The sequence below is a fragment of the Drosophila erecta genome, unplaced genomic scaffold (assembly GCF_003286155.1).
Source record: "Drosophila erecta strain 14021-0224.00,06,07 unplaced genomic scaffold, DereRS2 tig00000000-arrow-pilon, whole genome shotgun sequence".
NCBI lineage: Eukaryota > Metazoa > Arthropoda > Insecta > Diptera > Drosophilidae > Drosophila > Drosophila erecta.
The window spans coordinates 8,485,579-8,505,100 of NW_020825194.1; the positions used below are offsets into that span (position 1 = coordinate 8,485,579).

The following is a 19,522-nucleotide window of genomic DNA, read 5'->3' on the forward strand; positions in this document are numbered from 1 at the left end:
ATAAAATATTATATATTAAAAACAGCGTTTAAAACATCTGAAATATAGAAACTCTCACGTTCGATACAACTTTTATTTGTAGCAAAGAATGCATAAAGTAAACAGAGTTTTGATTGGTTACTTTGGATACAGCAATTTTCATATATTTATAGGGCTTTTAACTTACAACTAGAGAGTTGAGCACACCGTCGATTATTCGCATCGCTTTACTTTGCTTATCATTAAGTTAATCTTTACAAATATGAATGTGTGTGAGCAACCGATATTGCTGCTTTTGTGAAATAAAATGTATTGCAAATTGCATTTGCCAAGCGAAATTAGGAATAGGTTTAACAGCACTTTTATACACAATGTGTTTATGCTGACACAGGGTGGTTAAATTATAATAGAACCGATATACTTTTGGGTTACGTTGAATACAGATACACGCATACAATTAAGGCGACTTTAAATGGGTTTAATATAGATAATGCCTTTCTGGGAATACTTTTACCAACTTAGCCCAGGCCGTGATCGTCGAAGAAACTCTGCGGGGTCTCATCCTGGAAAGGGAGAATGCTTAGCTTCAGTTACGTGATCTATACTTTACAGCGCTTGGGGTAAAAGGAAACCAAATAAAAGCATCGGTACTGTTACCCCTCATAAATAGACTATGGAAAACGGGTAGTAGATAGTAGCAACTAAAAAACGAAAGGACACCAAACGGGTGCGCTAAGCCAGACAGATAGTTAAATAGACAGTTTGGAGGAAGTGGAGCTGAGAGATCAGATCAGTGGAGGTGGAACAGAGTGGGCGTCAAGAGGTCAGAGCAGTCAAATGGGTCAGTCACAACAACAGCAAAGACAACAATCAAAACTAAAGGTATACAAAGACACTAAAAAGAAACTGAGTATCACCAGGTCTTACCATTTTCATATAGCATACGAGTACAATTAAGGTTTTTTTCAAAAATACTTTGTTTTTTATTTTAACTTGTTTTTCTCAGTTACAAAACACAGAAAATTTGGCTAAAACGTACAACACACATACATAAACATATATATATACTTGTAGATATAGATAAACTAGAGTTTTTATTCGGTTACCACTAGGGGATGATTATTACAATTTTCAATTATATATCGTTCTCATTTTATCAACATTAAAGCTTACAGGTTTCTATTGTAAGAATAGTATTGCATATATTTCCCCACTAAATTAGTTATTGCCCATTTGGTGATTGATTGGAATGATCTTTCGATTATATAATGTAGATAGGAAGAGGAAATTAATTCAGTTCAGGAACCCCAGGTGGGACTACGTGAGGTTGGCTTGTTTTGCATGAACTTTGCTGTATCTATTGTATCTATGTGTGAAATTTAAGACAGAGAGAGTGTATGAAAAACCGCATGCCAGATGCTCTGATGTTACTATCTAGTATTATTGCTTTTTGGAGCCTCACGCTGCTTGGCGTCTTCTTCCTTATCTTTTTTTTCAGCGCTTCAGTGCTGTACAACAGCCAAATCACAAACAAGTGTTGAGGAGTGGATGGAGCAGTGTTGTAAAGTGCCAAGTGCAGCACACGTTATCGCTGGGGGGTGTAACTGTGTGTGTATTGTGTGCTTGCTGTGTCTGGGTGTGCGTGTAATATCAACTACATAAGTTCTAGGGTGTTCTATTTCTTTAGAGGAGTCCAATGTCTCTTAAAGTGCCCTCAACGGCTTCGTCCTGGAGTACAGAGAATAAGAACAATAAGAACGAGAAGAGTAGAAGGAAAGAGAGTAGTAGTGGTAGTACGAGTAGTAGGTGTAAGTGTATGCAGAATTTGTCCAAAAAAGAAACCAATTTCGATCTTGTTTTGCTTTTCTTTCATGTACGGCACAACTTGGTAACACGAAATGTATATTATGTGGATGAACATCACAGCGCAGCGCGGGGAAGGCAGGGGAATGGAAGCTGGGCAATATACACATATAATATATACAGCTGGACGAAGGTTTGACTGATCTGACCTATCGACTCTCCACAAACTCTTTGCAGATCGGGAATATAACTTTATGTTCTTTACACTGGTACTTTGGGATGGGTTTTCTTTTCTTCTTCATATTAATTTATTGTTTGGATTGATTAGTTGAGATACTCATTGAAGTCCTGTGGTGGTTGTTGGTGGTGGTAGTAGTTGTGTTAACATCGATATATGCAGTGGCGGGTAGGGTAAGCGTTAATAATAACAAGAGAGAGGGTACATGGGTTACACATTTATATATGGCTCATGGTATGGCAAGAATATGTTAAGGTCAACATTGTTTCTAGTTAGTAATTCATCTACAAAGGTCATGCAAAATAATCAAGCCAACTACGATCGACATCTTGCTACAATTCGGGTTAGAAGACTTACAAAAGTTACGGTCACAAAATAAACACAAGCTACAAATTGTACTATAAATGGCAAACAATGTTTTAGTTTTAGTTTTACTGCACAGCAACATCTATGGCAAGTTCAATACTGTGGCGATTAAATATTTCCTGGTAGCTTCTCACAATTCACAATTCGTTGTCGCGTAGGCAAGTTTCGGAACTCAGGACGGCATGCAAATAAAATAATCGAATGAGTGCGTGTGTGCCAGCTGAGGTGGTTTACATCAGATTCTGAACTTAAAGATAATGACAACGTTGCTGCAAGGACACACACGCACACTGGACTTAGGATCTATTGCAGCGAGTAAAAGAACTCTTCTTGCTTCGAGTGGTTAGAGGTGTTTTGTTTATAGAGATTAGTTTTGATTGCAAAAAATTAGAGAAATAAGAACGAGAAGTAGGTAAGAGTAGAGTATAAAGAGAAAACCGTGATTTGATGAGGTATGACATTGTAAACGTTATAGATAGGCATAAAAATATAGATGCAAACAAACACTAACGAGGTAACGAAACTAAAAACCATCAAGTTGAATAAATATATAAAACAATTAACAATATCCGGCATAGGTAGAGTGACACAACCGTTACGCATTACAGATCATATGTCTCGGGTGTACTGACCTCTTGGAGCAGATCCTGCGAGGCGATTGCCTTAAGTACGTTCTTTTTGGACGTCTCCTGGATTTCGCCGCCAATGAGCAGCTCATCCAGGATAAAGTATGCTTTTTCAAAGTTAAAGATTATGTCCAGCTCGCAGACCTGTTTAGCAAATGGGAAATATAATACTCTTTATCGCTTCCATTGCAAACTGGTGTTAGTAACTTACGCTGCCAAAGTACTTATCCAACAGCTCCACATAGCGATGAATGATCTCCAGTGTCAGCAGTTCGTTGTCGTTCTGCTCGATGGCGCAACAGAAATACAAGCTGGCATACCTATAAACCAGCAAACGTTAATGTTAGTGTTTAAATAATGATGTCTGTCCATAGTTTTTTTTACAGACTGACGACACTTTGCTTTTTTTATACAATTACCCACCTTTTGTAGACAATTTTGCAGTCCTTCCACTCCAGAAAGGAGCACATTTTGGGCTTGCGGGCCAGTATCGTCGTGACCAGTTCCCTGGTGATCTTCTTTTTCACCTTATCCGGATAGGCCATGTACCACTTTTGTAACCGCAGTTTGCCCTGCCGACTGAACAGCAGCATGAAAAGCATCTGGAATAAGGTAGCAAGTTCGTAAGTCCACAACGTATATTGATTTTACGCTTTAAATTAATTTTTCATATCTTTTTAGGCCAGCGAAGCTCCCAATTTCCATCGACACAGTCATCGAGCACCCCCACCAACACACACACGCATGTACACCTGGAGCCACCGCTTCGTCAACACACAAATTCGATTCGATAACGAAAGAAATCACTTTATCACAACATTTTTCTTGAGCCTTACCATTTATTTTTGTTTTTCCCTGTGTGGTTAAGTTTTTCCGTGGGCTGGGAGTAGAAAATATATGGAAAAACCTTATTTTTCCATGCAGCCAGCGAGCAAAACACACATATAAAGTTCTTCTTCATGCACTGCTGCCATTCGCAATGCACCTGCCGACGTGTTCAGCGGAATGCCATTTACAGTGGACATGAAGCAAATAGCGCTAACCACACAATATTTATGATGCCAAATTATTTAACATTTTTGTGGTGCAGCTAATTGTTTTGATAAGAATGAGGTGAACTTCAACAAAATATTTTATATTTTAATAGAAAGGGTGTATTAATGTGCCACTGTATCTGAGCCGTACGATATTTGCCATTCGCAGAGAACAATCGCACGGCAACTGCAGTTCTCCGTGTCCATCTCTATTGGGCAGTGTAGACGTTAGCAGCTGGCCGTACTCGTGCCGTTTAAAAGCCGAAATTTCATCAATTTGATTTCAATTGCAAGCGAACAACCTGCGACCATGTCAATAAAGCTCAAAGCTAACCTCAACAATCCGCCCATAAGTAAGTATCAAACGCATGCCGGCTGCAGTGACCTTCAGTGCCCAGAGGATGTGCACATAGTGAGGTTATATCCGCATCGGGGTCTATTTATGTACAAAATATATTGGGGCATTTCATCCGAAACCTCTTTTATTGCATCAGTCCGGTATTGTGTGATATTAATTTACTCATTCGACTAGGTGGCCTGGCGACGGCGCATCTAATCAATGGCACGGTGCCCGTGGAGATAGTGTGGAGCAAGGAGGAGACATCGCTGCAGTTCCCGGATAATCGCCTGTTGGTTTGCCACTCCAACAACGATGTGCTCCGCGCCCTCGCTCGCGCTGCTCCGGACTACAAGCTGTACGGAGAAACGGCCATAGAACGGACACAGATTGATCACTGGCTATCTTTCTCACTGACCTGCGAGGACGACATATCCTGGGCTCTCTCCTTCCTGGACAAGTCTATTGCCCCGGTAACCTACCTGGTGGCCAACAAGCTGACAATCGCTGACTTTGCACTGTTCAACGAGATGCACTCGCGTTATGAGTTCCTCGCCACCAAGGGCATTCCTCAGCACGTGCAGCGTTGGTATGACCTCATCACCGCCCAGCCGTTGATCCAGAAGGTGCTGCAGTCCCTGCCAGCGGATGCAAAGGTAAAAAGAAGTCCACAGCCTTCCAAGGAGCCCACCAAAACGGGCGAGCGCAAGCAGGAGGGCAAGTTCGTGGACCTGCCAGGTGCCGAGATGGGCAAGGTGGTTGTGCGCTTCCCGCCAGAGGCCTCTGGCTATCTGCACATTGGTCATGCTAAGGCGGCGCTGCTGAATCAGTACTACGCTCTGGCGTTTCAAGGTACACTAATCATGAGATTTGATGACACGAATCCCGCCAAGGAGACGGTCGAGTTCGAAAATGTCATTCTCGGCGATCTCGAGCAGCTGCAGATCAAGCCTGACGTCTTTACGCACACCTCAAACTACTTCGACCTAATGCTCGACTACTGCGTCCAGCTGATCAAGGAGGGCAAGGCCTATGTGGATGATACCCCTCCGGAGCAAATGAAGCTGGAGCGCGAGCAACGTGTGGAGTCCGCAAATCGCAATAACTGTGAGTTGATTCTAATTACTATATTAAAATATTTAGCACTTGATGAAGTTTGGAACAGTATAATTATTTCCAATTAAAATTTGCTCTTATTTTTATGGTGTATTTACCCCTACGTTATTTTACACATATTTATTCACGTTTTCTCTTTCAGCTGTCGAGAAGAATCTTTCGCTGTGGGAGGAGATGGTTAAGGGTTCTGAGAATGGTCAAAAGTACTGCGTGCGCGCCAAGATCGACATGAGCTCCCCCAACGGATGCTTGCGAGATCCCACCATCTATCGCTGCAAGAATGAGCCACATCCTCGCACGGGAACCAAATACAAGTGAGTATAACCAAAACGTTTTCATAGCGAATCAGATGTAACCATTATCATTTGCAGGGTGTACCCCACCTATGACTTTGCCTGTCCTATTGTGGACGCCATCGAGAATGTGACCCACACCCTGCGCACCACTGAGTACCTTGACCGAGATGATCAGTTCTACTGGTTCATTGATGCCCTGAAGCTAAGAAAACCCCACATCTGGTCATACAGTCGATTGAACATGACCAACACTGTGTTGTCCAAGAGAAAACTTACCTGGTTTGTGGATTCTGGTCTGGTTGACGGCTGGGATGATCCTCGATTCCCAACGGTGCGTGGTGTCATTCGACGCGGCATGACTGTGGAGGGTTTAAAGGAGTTCATCATTGCCCAAGGCAGCAGTAAATCCGTAGTGTTCATGAACTGGGATAAGGTCTGGGCCTTCAACAAGAAGGTCATCGACCCGATTGCTCCTCGATACACTGCTTTGGAGAAGGAGAAGCGCATTATTGTTAATGTGGCTGGTGCTAAGGTGGAAAGAATCCAGGTGCCAGTGCATCCCAAGGATGAATCACGGGGCAAAAAGTCCGTTTTGCTGGGTCCCCGCATCTACATCGACTACGTTGATGCCGAAGCCTTGAAGGAGGGTGAAAATGCAACATTCATTAACTGGGGCAACATCCTCATCAAGAAGATCAACAAGGATGCATCTGGAAACATAACTTCCGTTGATGGTGCCCTCAATTTGGAGAACAAGGACTTCAAAAAGACATTAAAACTCACCTGGTTGGCTGTGGAAGATGATGCCAGTGCCTATCCGCCCACTTTCTGCGTTTACTTTGACAACATCATCAGCAAAGCTGTTCTGGCCAAGGACGAGGACTTTAAGCAGTTTATTAGCCACAAGACCCGTGATGAGGTTGCCATGCTGGGCGATCCGGAACTGAAGAAGTGCAAGAAGGGCGATATCATCCAGCTACAGAGGCGTGGCTTCTTTAAGGTCGACGTCGCCTATGCTCCGCCCAGTGGATACACAAACGTTCCTTCCCCTATTGTGTTGTTCTCTATTCCTGATGGACATTCGAAGGATGTGTCAACTTCCGGCCTAAAAGTTAATGCGCCGGAAGCCAAGACGACGGTAAGTTTTGCTTTACAAAAATATGATTACAAGTAGGGTATACAATGTTCGACCTAAAAATGATCTTGAGAATCAGCTGTTTGGAACTCTCCGAACTTTTTCGCTCTCCCACTGTAGCTCTCTGAAGCTCTTTCACTTTCTCTTAATTATGTGCCGCGTGGGTACGACGTAGTCTTCTTCACGGAAGAAAACCAGTTGTGTGCTGAGCTACCTGGCGTGTGGATCGTTATCGTCAACCTCAGTAAGGCAAACACAACAAATTAAAAAGAGAGGCTCGTTGAATAATACATGTAGCCCTTGCTGACGTTGCAAACTGATTTTGGAAATAATTTTCGTTGCTGCAAACTAGCTTTTTGTCTAAATTAATAAAAAAAAAATGTGTGTTCTTACAGAAAAAGGAATCCCCACCTGTGAGTTCTTCCGGCCAAGCTTCCGAATTGGACAGTCAAATTACACAGCAAGGCGATCTGGTCCGAGATCTGAAATCCAAGAAAGCAGCCAAGGAACAAATCGATGTTGCTGTGAAGAAGCTGCTCGCCCTGAAAGCGGATTACAAATCAGCTACTGGAAAGGATTGGAAGCCAGGGCAAACTCCTGCCCCTTCTGCATCTGTACCTGCCGCCAGCTCATCTAATGCCAACGACGCCGTTTCAGTGAATGCTAGCATTGTCAAGCAAGGCGATTTGGTTAGAGATTTGAAGGGCAAGAAGGCGAGCAAACCAGTGATTGACGCTGCTGTTAAAACTCTTCTCGGACTTAAGGCTCAGTACAAGACACTCAGCGGTCAGGATTGGAAGCCAGGCACTGTTCCTCCCACTGCCGCCCCATCTGCATCTCCTGCTCCTTCTGCCGCTGCCAACGATTCGGTAGCCCAAATTCTTAGCCAAATCACTGCCCAGGGTGACAAAGTTCGGGAACTGAAGTCAGCTAAAGCCGATAAGGCCACCGTTGATGCTGCAGTAAAAACGCTGCTTAGCTTAAAGGCTGACTACAAAACAGCCACCGGCAGTGACTGGAAGCCAGGTACCACAGCTCCAGCTCCCTCAGCCGCTGCAGTAAAAGTCAAACAGGAGAAGAATCCAGAGCCAGCTTCTGACCTAGCTGTAAACACACTGCTTGACAAGATCGCCCAACAGGGTGATAAAATCCGTCAATTGAAATCGGCGAAATCGGAGAAGTCTGTTGTGGAAGCTGAGGTTAAACTTTTGCTGGCTTTGAAAACGGACTACAAATCCCTAACTGGTCAAGAGTGGAAACCAGGTACTGTGGCACCCGCTCCCACAACTGTAGCCGTTGTAGATCTCACTGGTGAAGATTCAGGCAGTGACGTAGGCAGTGTCTTGAGCAAGATTCAGGCACAAGGCGATAAGATCAGGAAATTAAAGTCAGAGAAGGCAGCTAAGAACGTAATCGACCCTGAGGTTAAGGCTCTGCTGGCTCTTAAAGCTGAATATAAGACGCTGAGCGGTAAAGATTGGACCCCAGACGCTAAGGCTGAACCAGCAGTAGTAAAAAAGGAAGCCAGTCCCGTTTCAATGGCATCGCCAGCTAAGGATGAGCTCACCCAGGAGATTAATGCTCAGGGGGAGAAGGTACGCGCCGCGAAAGGTAACAAGGCAGCCAAGGAGGTGATCGATGCTGAAGTGGCCAAGTTGTTGGCACTTAAGGCCAAGTACAAGGAGGTCACGGGCACCGATTTTCCCGTAGCAGGTCGCGGAGGCGGCGGCGGAGGAGGTTCAGCCAAGAAAGCGCCAAAGGAGGCACAACCAAAGCCAGCCAAGCCAGCGAAAAAGGAGCCTGCCGCCGATGCGTCCGGAGCTGTGAAAAAGCAAACCCGCCTGGGTCTGGAGGCTACCAAGGAGGATAACTTGCCTGACTGGTACTCGCAGGTTATCACCAAGGGTGAGATGATCGAATATTACGACGTATCTGGATGCTACATTCTGCGTCAATGGTCCTTTGCCATTTGGAAAGCTATTAAGACTTGGTTTGATGCTGAGATTACACGCATGGGCGTTAAGGAGTGCTACTTCCCCATCTTCGTTTCTAAAGCGGTGCTGGAAAAGGAGAAGACGCACATCGCGGACTTTGCGCCTGAGGTGGCCTGGGTCACCAAGTCCGGTGACTCTGATTTGGCCGAGCCAATCGCAGTGCGTCCTACCTCCGAGACCGTCATGTACCCCGCCTACGCGAAATGGGTACAGTCCTACAGGGATCTGCCGATTCGTCTTAATCAGTGGAATAACGTTGTCGTAAGTGTTGCCTTGAATTTTCATCATTTATCGTTTATTAACAAGTGTATTATGTAGCGCTGGGAATTCAAGCAGCCAACTCCTTTCCTACGTACCCGCGAGTTCCTGTGGCAGGAGGGTCACACCGCTTTCGCCGACAAGGAAGAAGCCGCCAAGGAAGTGCTAGACATCCTTGATCTTTATGCCCTGGTGTACACTCATCTGTTGGCCATTCCCGTAGTTAAGGGCCGCAAGACTGAGAAGGAGAAGTTCGCGGGTGGTGACTACACCACCACAGTGGAGGCATTCATCTCGGCTTCTGGACGTGCCATTCAAGGAGCTACCAGCCATCATTTGGGTCAGAATTTCTCGAAGATGTTCGAAATCGTGTACGAGGACCCTGAAACGCAGCAGAAGAAGTACGTTTACCAGAACTCCTGGGGCATTACTACTCGCACAATTGGCGTGATGATCATGGTGCATGCGGATAACCAGGGTCTGGTGTTGCCCCCGCATGTTGCCTGCATTCAGGCCATTGTGGTGCCCTGCGGCATCACCGTTAACACGAAGGATGACGAGCGGGCGCAGCTGCTGGACGCTTGCAAGGACCTTGAGAAGCGCCTTGTCGGCGGCGGAGTTCGTTGCGAGGGTGACTATCGAGACAACTACTCGCCCGGCTGGAAGTTTAATCACTGGGAACTGAAGGGCGTGCCGCTGCGCTTGGAAGTGGGTCCCAAGGACCTGAAGGCTAAACAACTGGTGGCCGTGCGTCGCGACACTGGCGAGAAGATCACCATACCGCTGGCCGATGTGGAGAAGAAGATCGCCGCGCTGCTCGAAACAATTCATGAGAGCATGCTTAAAAAGGCACAAGAGGATATGACCAGTCACACGAAAAAGGTGACCAACTGGACGGACTTCTGTGGTTTCCTAGAGCAGAAAAATCTCCTTCTGGCCCCCTTCTGCGGCGAGATCAGCTGCGAGGACAAGATCAAGGCGGACAGCGCCCGGGGCGAAGAGGCGGAGCCAGGAGCTCCTGCCATGGGTGCCAAGTCGCTGTGTATACCCTTCGATCAGCCAGCTCCCATCGCGGCTAGCGATAAGTGCATCAACCCCAGCTGCACCAACAAGCCCAAGTTCTACACGCTCTTTGGACGAAGCTACTAAAAAATGAAAGTGATCTGGAAAGAAGCCAGGCTTCGTTGTTTCTCTAAATCATACTTTTAACAAATGAACTCGATTGGTTAGGATCGATTGACCTATATGTACTCTGATTTTCACGAAAACTTTCTATTCATTTTAAATTGATTAAATGTTTAATTTGAAAACCATTTGCTTGCATTTTGCTTACATAATCCAGAACTTTAAACCTACAGCTGAAAAGCTTGCAAGACTAATTTTAATTGGGATTTTTCAATAAGTTGTCAAACTATTTAACCCCAGTTGCCCCGTGCAAATATAATTAGAAACGGGGATAACGAAACGTATATGGCATGTATATCAATACTTTGCTTAGTTCCGTTTAAAAAGCATAAATTATTTATAGGCTTCTTTTCTATATGGAACACGACTTTTTGAAAAGGTATCAATCTTATCGGCAGCCAATTAAATACTTAATTACTTGTCAATTAAATTATATTTTATAGACTTTTTAGTACTCACTGATAGTTATTAATTAAGTTAAAAAAGGGTTGCTTCTGGCTAGTGATCCACTTGTTCTACTAATTAAATGCAATTGGAAAGGAAGCTGTCAATATGAAGAGATCGGTCATATCCTCCATACCCCTTTTAATCTTTTAATAACACCAATTAAAAGAAACCTAGCAGCTCCATTTCAATAAATGGATAATTTTTCACTAATCGCAATCAGTGGATTCCATCTTAAACGGTTTGGAGGTGGGTAGCAATATGACCAGATATAGGAATTGATACCAATGTTAACCGAACCCATGTCCAGAGCCCAAGGCGTTTAAATGCTCCAATACTTTCTGTTCGGGTGCCGCTCGCCAAGATCAGTAATATAATTGTCATACATGAGTAGGGAGTCGAGAGGCGCAAAGGTGGTTTCGGAATGCACCCTAAGCTGGGTGAGAGTGAGTGCAGCTAATTAAATGCATATCTCATATCTTGGCACTTTGCGTCAGCCGCCGCTGTCGACTTGTTTTAAATGGAAAAATAATGGCCGAGCCCACGCCGCGTATGGGGTATATGGAAAAGGCCCCAGACCTGGACAATATTGCGTGCCGATATGCGTAAACATCAACAAATAAGTGACAGGCAGTCCCGTCAACTGAGTTAGACAAATATGACTATTTCCATTCGTATTGCCACGATTTGTAACTGGTTTCCCCAATTGGAAGATATCACGAGTCAATTCGAAAATGGGTTGGGTAATACCAAAGTTCTTATAAAAATAAAATACATTCCTTATAATATTATGGAATTTATTGCAATATTGAGTGTAATATTTTCCATTTCCAGTTATACACCTATAATATAACATTATTTATGGCAGCTATTAATCCTTTTCTGAAATGTTTACACCAGCACAGCAAAGTTGCGAAACGAAGTCTTTAGATAGGTATACCCCATAGACACGATACCCGGCTTCGTTGCTTCGTTGACTCAGGTCAAGCCTTAATGTGTTCTACTTAGTCGTTAATCGAATCTCGAACAAATAGCAAATATTTAGTGTTATTTAGTATTCAGCTGCCGCGAAAGCAAGCGCGATTTGCAATTATGTTTGATTTATGGCGGCGTTCCCGATTCGATGAGTGGTGGTGGTGGTGGTGGTTGGATCTTAAAAATCCCATTTATTCCATGCGCAGCTCCAGCTTTACCTCTTAGCTCCAGCCCACTCGGAGTAATCAATTGCAAAAAAATTGCATAATGATGGCCGCGACTGATTGAATGCATGGCGCATACGTATGTAAGTATCTACTCAAGCAACCTGTTCACAAATGCCGCATTATTCATGGGTAGTGTACAATCAAAAATTTGATGGCGAGTTGGAGTTGGGGAAGTGAAAAAAGCAGTTCTAGAGTTCCAGAGGTGAGTCACTCTGCCACTGATATATTTTTAGTTCCAACCTGATATAATTCGGGATCGAGATAATAGCACTCAAGATCTAAATATAAGTATTGCGAACATGGGAAGTAGATAAAGTCTAACAAAGTTATCCTAATTCAATTTAGTTATATTCCACTTCAGCTAATGCCAATATTCTAACTTAATTCTCACGTAAGACTTAGACTTGCTTAATTAAAAACAATACAATTTTGCGTTTTATCTAAAAAAAATTGCTAATCTTTATGGAAATGTTTGACGTAATTCATCAACAATAGGAAAATTTTATGGGTTTTTAAGTTGTGCATTAAAAAAATGGTTAATTATAAGCTACAAGTATAGAGTTCTGAATAAAGCTTATAAACAACAAATGTGTGAAAGGCAAATATTAGCTAGTTAGTAACCAGATGGAAGTCAAACAGGATTCAGCTGAGATTCAAGATTATTAGATTGCACATAGAAAACGAGGAGTGTAAAAGGCAAAGATCAAAGACATTTTCCAAGGAGTTTTTTGGAGATTCGGGCACGTGTGTTGAAACCTCTTCCGCTTGACTAGAGACGAACTGGGAGCTGGGCAACTGGGAAGTTGAGATTTGGATTGGTCGTGCAATTCGCGGACGGGTGACGAGACAGTTTCCTCGGTTCTGTCGCGTTTACAGAACCAATTAGAGTGGCACTATGAATTGGGCTGGACCAGGGGCGACCGTCCAACGACTTGGGCTGCCAAAACAAATTATGTCATCAAAGGAAAGGGAAATGGAATACAACTGATGAGCTGCGAAGCCTGTTATTAGCCGCAAGGTCCGCAGGCCAACATACCCGGCTGGAAAAAAATGAAAACGTAACGGAGACGTTGCTGAATCACAATTTCAAGGTCGTCTCATCACGACATCTTCTGTTGTGGCTTGTTACCAGATTGTGAAATCCCCAGCGATCCTGTGCTCCAATCTGTCCAATGCCCATGCCCCTCATCCCCACATTACGCCAGCTCACAAGCCAACTCACCTGACGGGGCAACTTTTTTTTTTAACTGGCCATTATCACAACTTGCAGCCGTGGATCAGGTTCCTCCAAGATGAAAAAATCTCTTCTACAGCCGAAAATTGCATGAATGCATTTTAGCGCGGAAATGCGCTGGTATGCGTTGTCTGAATTCGTGCATATTCCACTACAGTGGAGCTTCAAATATTACGACTATCAACTAGGTTTTCTAATCCTAATTAAATTGTTTTAATTGGTTGAATGCTCAGGTGTCAAGCAAATGATTTCATTATCATTTTTAATAATTCATCATTTGAGTTAAGATACATTGCAAACGAGTTTTAATTAGATAAAACATAGATTAAATGGAAATAATACTGTGACCAGTACTCGCAGATAAAATGGATTTTATGGAACTTTGGAAATGGGTGAGTGTGTTTGATAAGCCTGATATACAGGAAGTTCCCCTCAAAGAAGCCGTACTGTATATATGCATCTGTTTCGCTGCCATGGATGACATGCGCTTTTTTAGGGCCACCTCAAGTGGCTGGCCTTGGTTTGGTGCGGCTCCTTTTTTTGCGGTCGAGGGGAATTTTGTTTTGGACTCCGACTAGGGTTGCCAGCCCATTGCAGTTGGGCTCGTCCAGATGGGAGATCCATTTGCATTGCCCTTGCTCGACTTTGAGTGTGCCGTTTAAGTGCCGTTTAATTGGCTTTAATTCGAGTGTTTCGATTCGGTGTGTGTTTTTTCGGCTTTATTGCCTGGCTGAGGGCAAGCTCATCTTACGCCTGATACAACCCGGAAAGCAGCGCTGTTCACCTGGCCACCACACACACACACACACACACACCTGTGGCCGCACACGTTGTGCACAGAGCGGGTAATTGTATTGGTGCGGCGTTGGGGAGGCAGCGACGCCGGCAGAACTGAGTTTCCTTTGAGCCGAGTATAACTTCAAGCCAATTGCCCGCTTTCAATTCAGTTGCCGCTGAGTTTTCAACCGATTCAATTCGAGACCGCCAACAACATCACTCAAAGATTCGCCAGTCACCGTCGCCTGAGAAGTGAGTTTCAGATCCAATCGTGGTGCTAATAACTTGGCCCAATAGTCGTTGGCCATCCTAATCCCCCCGTGAACTTTGGCTCCGTGTGTGTTTGCCCTTACAATTGACACGAAAAGCCCCAATGAAAACAAAAGTCAATCCAACAATTGTAAGCGAAATGTGTGCGAATGTCATAAATTGCATGCCTCGAGTTACGTGCATCTGTCCGTCCGCCCAAAAAAAAGGAGGCGTGAAATGCTGTGTATAGTGTGTGCTAGTTCAGGAATTAAAAAAACTCAGATCGGATCTGTAATAACAATGGGAATAAAATTCAATGGAAATTAATGCCGTTAGAATGAAAAAGAGCAAATGGATTCGAGTTTGTGCCTTAAGTCTTTTGTTTGGGACGCGAGAAGTGGAATGGTTACCACAGGAAACGAACATTTGCATGAATTTAGGAGATTGCAAAATTGTGCATATTTAAGCATACACTTTCCTGGGACAACAATGCTGTATATTCTTCAACTAGGGTACAGGCAAAAATGTTGAACACTACATTTTCGGCTCCAAACATTTTGGAGTGATTTAGTAACGTCTATGCTAATTGTGGTTTTTTCCTTAAGAAAGTTAAGTGTAAGGTCTTTTAAGTAAACTGTAAAACTAGAAACTAGAATTAGTGAATAACTTATAAATGTTTTAATTGGCTTGTCGGAAACGTAAACAATTGTGTTTGAATAACTTAACAAATGCAGCATTCTATAATTTTGCAATCAATCAATGATTCAGTTTATTTCTCAAATGTGATGCAATGGCAATAGGCGGTAGTTCACTTACTATAAAGAAAAAACATTCCATAAGATTTAGTTTTGTTTCTCATGATGTGCGCATAAAAAGGTAAACTACTTTAATCAGTGCGCCCATAAAACGAAAGTGAAATGCAAAGGCTTTTTATGGGTGGAAATCGCTTAGGTCATCATAACCTGGCTAATTGCTTGGACTTCCACCCGCACACGCATTGCCCAAGAGCCTAATGCACACACTAAAAACCAAAGACCCGAAAATAAAAACCCAAAATAAAGCAATGGACCACACATTAACCCATTGCGGGACGGACACTTTCCAAACACGAAATAAACAAACAGACGGTGGCCGCTAACAGGTCTTTAAACTTGTCACTATTTACCAACGCAAACAGATGATGTACGGAGGTGTGATGGTATCCCAGATGGTGATGGGAATCAGGGGGTTCCAGGGGAACGGACCCCCGAATCCCAATTGGCCGCGGCAATTACATGCGGTTGGTCAACACTCCGCAGTTGCCGCTGCTTGATCGTATTTCACTAGTATCCGCTGCTGACATTGAAAAAGAATCTGGCCCGGAGTAGGTTAGACAAACAAATGGCCAGTAGCTCGATCTTGAAAATATACAAGTGAACGTACTACGGCCTCATCGTCACTTCCCGTTTTACAAAGTAAACAGAATCCTTTGAAGCATTGGTTACTCTAAGAGGTCATTGTATTCCCTTAATGAATGTGTAGACTACTTTGCGATTACAGATCACTGCTTTACCATGGACATACTGAGGAGCGATGCCGATTGCGGCGAGTCCGATATTGCCAAGTTCTATGCAAACAAAACCATCCTGATTACGGGTGCCACCGGATTTATGGGCAAGGTTCTGGTGGAGAAACTACTACGCAGCTGTGCCGACCTGAACGTCATATATCTATTGATACGCACCAAAAAGGGAGTCGATCCCAGTGTGCGCAAGGAGCAGTACTTCAAGTGTGTGGTAAGTTACCCGAATCGCCTTCAACTACCGGAAGTCAATGCATTCCATTCTTAAATGCTGTAAATTGAATAGTTTATGGCTCGTAAAAAAGGCCCAGCCCCTCGCTTGGAGCAGCTAAATTAGCAGCTACTTAGATTGCCACTCTCCGTTTTACCACGTGATGTATGCGTAATGGCTATATTAAGTGCAACGAAGTGCATCAAATTTCCATGGAATCGTACAATCTGCTATGTTGCCAATTAAAAATAACAATATTGATTTGTGTGATTTGGATTTTCTAATAATTACCAGCTGAAGCGAAAACAATTACATTTCCGGGGGTTCTCCAAAAATTATTGACCAATATTTAATTACAGCACAACTAAAATTCTACTAAATCATTTGTTTTGTAGGGGAAACCACCAAGAATATCTGGCTGTAGCTAATTTCATAATTCCCCAACTAAATCTTTGATATTTCGTAATTCTGCTTGTGGTTATAATTTAGCTGAGAACTCCAAAATTTGAGCTTGCATCTATGTGTACAGCCAGATATTGCATAGCCAGTATAGTTTTGATACAATTAATCGTTCATTTACCACACGTTTGTAATAGTTTTCCGATTATTTCAAAGTGAGATATGTGAGTTAGTCATAGATTGAGACACTCCATTTCAAGTCAGCCACACGTCAATAAAGATCTTACAAAATCCGATGCGATCAGTATTATGGCCTTGCCCACCGGCCGTTAGCCATAATTTCCACCTCAGACAGCCTGACAATTCCGAATCCGAATCCGAATCGCGACGCACTCGCACGTGAACTCAGATATAAATTCTATATAATTATATGCCATAACTGAGCTAATACCCCGTTTGCCCTCCGCCAAAAAGGGAAAACCTCAAACGCAACTCCCGCAAATTACCAAATTATCGCATAGCTCAAAGACACTGAAATCCGGTGTTACGTGGAGCCCACAAAGCGACCCACTCAAACACATCCATGGCGTTTATAAGTCAAGGTGATCATTATTGGTAGAAAAAATCCAAAAATTACAATGACTCTTAATTGTTGGACGTTAAGCCGGCGCTAAAACCAGCGACATGGCCCATTAGGCGATTCTAGCCAGTGGAACAGCAGGCCGTTTGGAACCAAATTGCAATTCCAACGCCATGACACTTAACTAATGACCGACCGCCTTTTATTTTCGCTTTCAGATCTTTAGCAAGCTGCTGGAGAAGAATCCCGGCATCGTGGACAAGGTGCGCGTGGTAAAGGGCGATCTGCTGGAGCCGGACCTTGGCCTGAGCGCCAATGACACCAACACACTCGCCTCCAACGTCGAGGTGGTGTTCCACTGTGCGGCCAATGTGCGCTTCGACCAGCCGCTCCGTCCCATGGTCATGATGAACGTGGTGGGCACCCTGAAGGTCCTACGCCTCGCCGAGAAGATGAGCCAGCTGCAGGCCCTGGTACATGTGTCCACCTCCTACTGCCAGTGCAACGAGAGCGTGCTGGAGGAGCGAGCCTACCCGGCTCCACAGAACCCCTTCTCCATCATCGAGATGGTGGAGACAATGGACGACGCCGCTCTGGCGGAGATTACACCCAAGTAAGTGGTTTGAGTTTGTCTTCCTGAGTCACAGATATTGCTGTTATTATTAACATCCAATCCAATGAATTTTGAGCAGCACTCACTTTTAGTAAACAAACGTTAATAAAGATTTAGGCTGTCTAAATAGTGGCTCTAGTATAATAGTTTAGGGCAATAAAGTGCCTATAGTGTCATGCTCCTTTACAGACGTACCTTGGCACCTAATAACCAGTTTCTTTGGCTTATTTTCAGATTACTAAACGGCTTGCCAAACACGTACGCTTACAGCAAGGCGCTGTCGGAAGATTTAATTTGCAGATACAACAATAAGCTGCCCATAATCATCACAAGGCCCTCGATCGGTGGGTACCACAGAGTGTCTACTTTTTGTGTTGTGCCTCCTGGCTAATTGCTTTATTAAATCCATCGCAGTGACGGCCGCCATTCACGAGCCATTGCCCGGCTGGATTGAGGGCGTCAATGGACCCACCGGCCTAATGATCGGCGCCGCCCGCGGAGTCATCCGATCGATGCACTGCAATCCGGACTACGCCTCCACGGTGATACCCGTGGACAAGGCCATCAACGGCATGATCCTGTGCGGCTATCAGCGCGGCAAGGCCAGCCAGGAGAAGGGTAACCAGCAGACGGGCGTCGAGTTCTGCAATCTGTGCATCTCCAGCAAGGCGCTGATGTCCTGGGGCGACAGCATCGAGACGGGTCGTCGATTCTTCTACGAAACGCCGCTCAGCGTTGCGCTCTGGTATCCGGGTGGATCCATCAAAAAGAACTACTACCACCACCTCTTCTGCGTCATCTTCTTCCACTATCTGCCCGCCTACTTCATCGACTTTTGGCTGCTCGTCTTTGGCCAAAAGCCATTGTAAGTAAAGCTTTTAATGGCATGTTAACTTTAAAATCTCATGAATTATTTCCTGCCAGCTTACTTAATGTCCAACGCAAAGTGTCCATGGGTCTAAAGCTGCTGCAGTACTACACAACGAAGGAGTGGGTGTTCCGAAACGAGCGCTTCCAGGAGATGAGCAGTCAGCTGAGCCTCCTGGATCAGGACCTCTTCGACACGTCGGTGGGTCAGGTCAACTGGGAGACCTACATCAGCAACTACATCGTGGGCATGCGCACCTATATCCTCGGCGAGAGCGAGGCCACCTTACCGCACGCCAGGAAGGTCCTGCGCCGCCTGTACATCCTCGACTGGGTCAGCAAGGTGCTGTTCTTCTCCCTCAGCTTCTGGTTCCTGTGGACCCATCTGGATGGCTTAGTGGAGCGGGGCGATGCCTTCATTCGATCCTCACTCAACACCATTTACCATGAGCGAAACAGCACCATACACCTATAAGCTCCTTTTTAATTTTGTACTTCAAATATAGTCCGCAAGATTTTGTTTCTTTTTAAGTTAACTGCTGTGTTTTACTTTTAATGTTCGAATTTGTGTGAAAAATCGAACTCGATATAAAACTTCAGCCTTGGGCCATTTTTTAATTTTTTGGAATTTCTACAATATCATACATCAGAAAAATTACAAAAAAATGTAAAAAAAATAAATTTCTAAATTTTAATGCAGATTTTTAGAGAACTGCACCAGAAACATTTAGAGGTATGACACTTTAAAATCCGATTAAGATTAGTTGAGTTATGGAATGCAAAACTTCAGCCTTGGGACATTTTTTAATTTTTTTGAATTTCTACAATATCATTTCAAAAAATTTACAAAAAAATTAAAAAAAAATAAAATTCTAAATTTGAATGCAGTTTTTTAGAGAATTGCGCCAGAAACATTTAGAGGTATGCCACTTTAAAATCCGATTAAGATAAGTTGAGTTATGGATTGTAGAACTTCAGCTTTTGGGACATTTTTTAATGTCTACATAATCATAACATC

General features: G+C 43.9%; 3 protein-coding genes across 6 annotated transcripts; 2 read left to right on the forward strand and 1 right to left on the reverse strand.

The window, feature by feature from the left end:
* Positions 1-43: 43 nt before the first annotated feature.
* On the reverse strand, positions 44-4,021 carry LOC6555077 (AP-1 complex subunit sigma-2). Of its 3 annotated transcripts, none has more exons than XM_001982032.3 (5): positions 3,849-4,021; positions 3,436-3,614; positions 3,224-3,332; positions 3,019-3,156; positions 44-542 (listed from the first exon to the last, which is right to left on the reverse strand). In XM_001982032.3, exons 1-5 carry the CDS (start codon positions 3,849-3,851, stop codon positions 498-500), a joined length of 474 nt encoding a protein of 157 aa, XP_001982068.2. In that variant the 5' UTR covers positions 3,852-4,021; the 3' UTR covers positions 44-497. The 3 variants fall into 3 exon arrangements, with proteins under 3 accessions (XP_001982068.2, XP_015008882.1, XP_015008881.1); XM_015153396.2 differs by lacking the exon at positions 44-542 and adding an exon at positions 1,043-1,707; XM_015153395.2 differs by lacking the exon at positions 44-542 and adding an exon at positions 2,077-2,130.
* A 194-nt stretch (positions 4,022-4,215) lies between these two features.
* LOC6555078 (bifunctional glutamate/proline--tRNA ligase) lies at positions 4,216-10,488 on the forward strand. The gene is made up of 6 exons (XM_001982033.3): positions 4,216-4,399; positions 4,579-5,490; positions 5,642-5,813; positions 5,871-6,933; positions 7,326-9,185; positions 9,243-10,488. The coding sequence occupies exons 1-6, from the start codon at positions 4,357-4,359 to the stop codon at positions 10,329-10,331; spliced, it is 5,139 nt and encodes a 1,712-aa protein (XP_001982069.1). The 5' UTR covers positions 4,216-4,356; the 3' UTR covers positions 10,332-10,488.
* Positions 10,489-14,185: 3,697 nt separating this feature from the next.
* Positions 14,186-19,040, forward strand: LOC6555202 (putative fatty acyl-CoA reductase CG5065). Of its 2 annotated transcripts, none has more exons than XM_026978172.1 (6): positions 14,186-14,276; positions 15,795-16,048; positions 17,243-17,637; positions 17,872-17,981; positions 18,052-18,502; positions 18,562-19,040. In XM_026978172.1, exons 2-6 carry the CDS (start codon positions 15,827-15,829, stop codon positions 18,977-18,979), a joined length of 1,596 nt encoding a protein of 531 aa, XP_026833973.1. In that variant the 5' UTR covers positions 14,186-14,276; positions 15,795-15,826; the 3' UTR covers positions 18,980-19,040. The 2 variants fall into 2 exon arrangements, with proteins under 2 accessions (XP_026833973.1, XP_001982070.1); XM_001982034.3 differs by having other exon boundaries at positions 15,813-16,048.
* Positions 19,041-19,522: the final 482 nt, after the last annotated feature.

Coding starts and splice junctions, on each gene's coding strand:
- LOC6555077 (XM_001982032.3), bottom strand. Junction 3,157..3,223: donor TGGATAAGTACTTTGGCAGC/GTAAGTTACTAA, acceptor TTTGCTAAACAG/GTCTGCGAGCTGGACATAAT. Junction 543..3,018: donor CGCAGGATCTGCTCCAAGAG/GTCAGTACACCC, acceptor CTCCCTTTCCAG/GATGAGACCCCGCAGAGTTT.
- LOC6555078 (XM_001982033.3), top strand. CDS start 4,357: ATGTCAATAAAGCTCAAAGCTAACCTCAACAATCCGCCCATAA. Junction 5,491..5,641: donor GTCCGCAAATCGCAATAACT/GTGAGTTGATTC, acceptor TTTCTCTTTCAG/CTGTCGAGAAGAATCTTTCG. Junction 6,934..7,325: donor CGCCGGAAGCCAAGACGACG/GTAAGTTTTGCT, acceptor GTGTTCTTACAG/AAAAAGGAATCCCCACCTGT.
- LOC6555202 (XM_026978172.1), top strand. CDS start 15,827: ATGGACATACTGAGGAGCGATGCCGATTGCGGCGAGTCCGATATTGCC. Junction 17,638..17,871: donor CTGGCGGAGATTACACCCAA/GTAAGTGGTTTG, acceptor GCTTATTTTCAG/ATTACTAAACGGCTTGCCAA. Junction 18,503..18,561: donor GTCTTTGGCCAAAAGCCATT/GTAAGTAAAGCT, acceptor ATTTCCTGCCAG/CTTACTTAATGTCCAACGCA.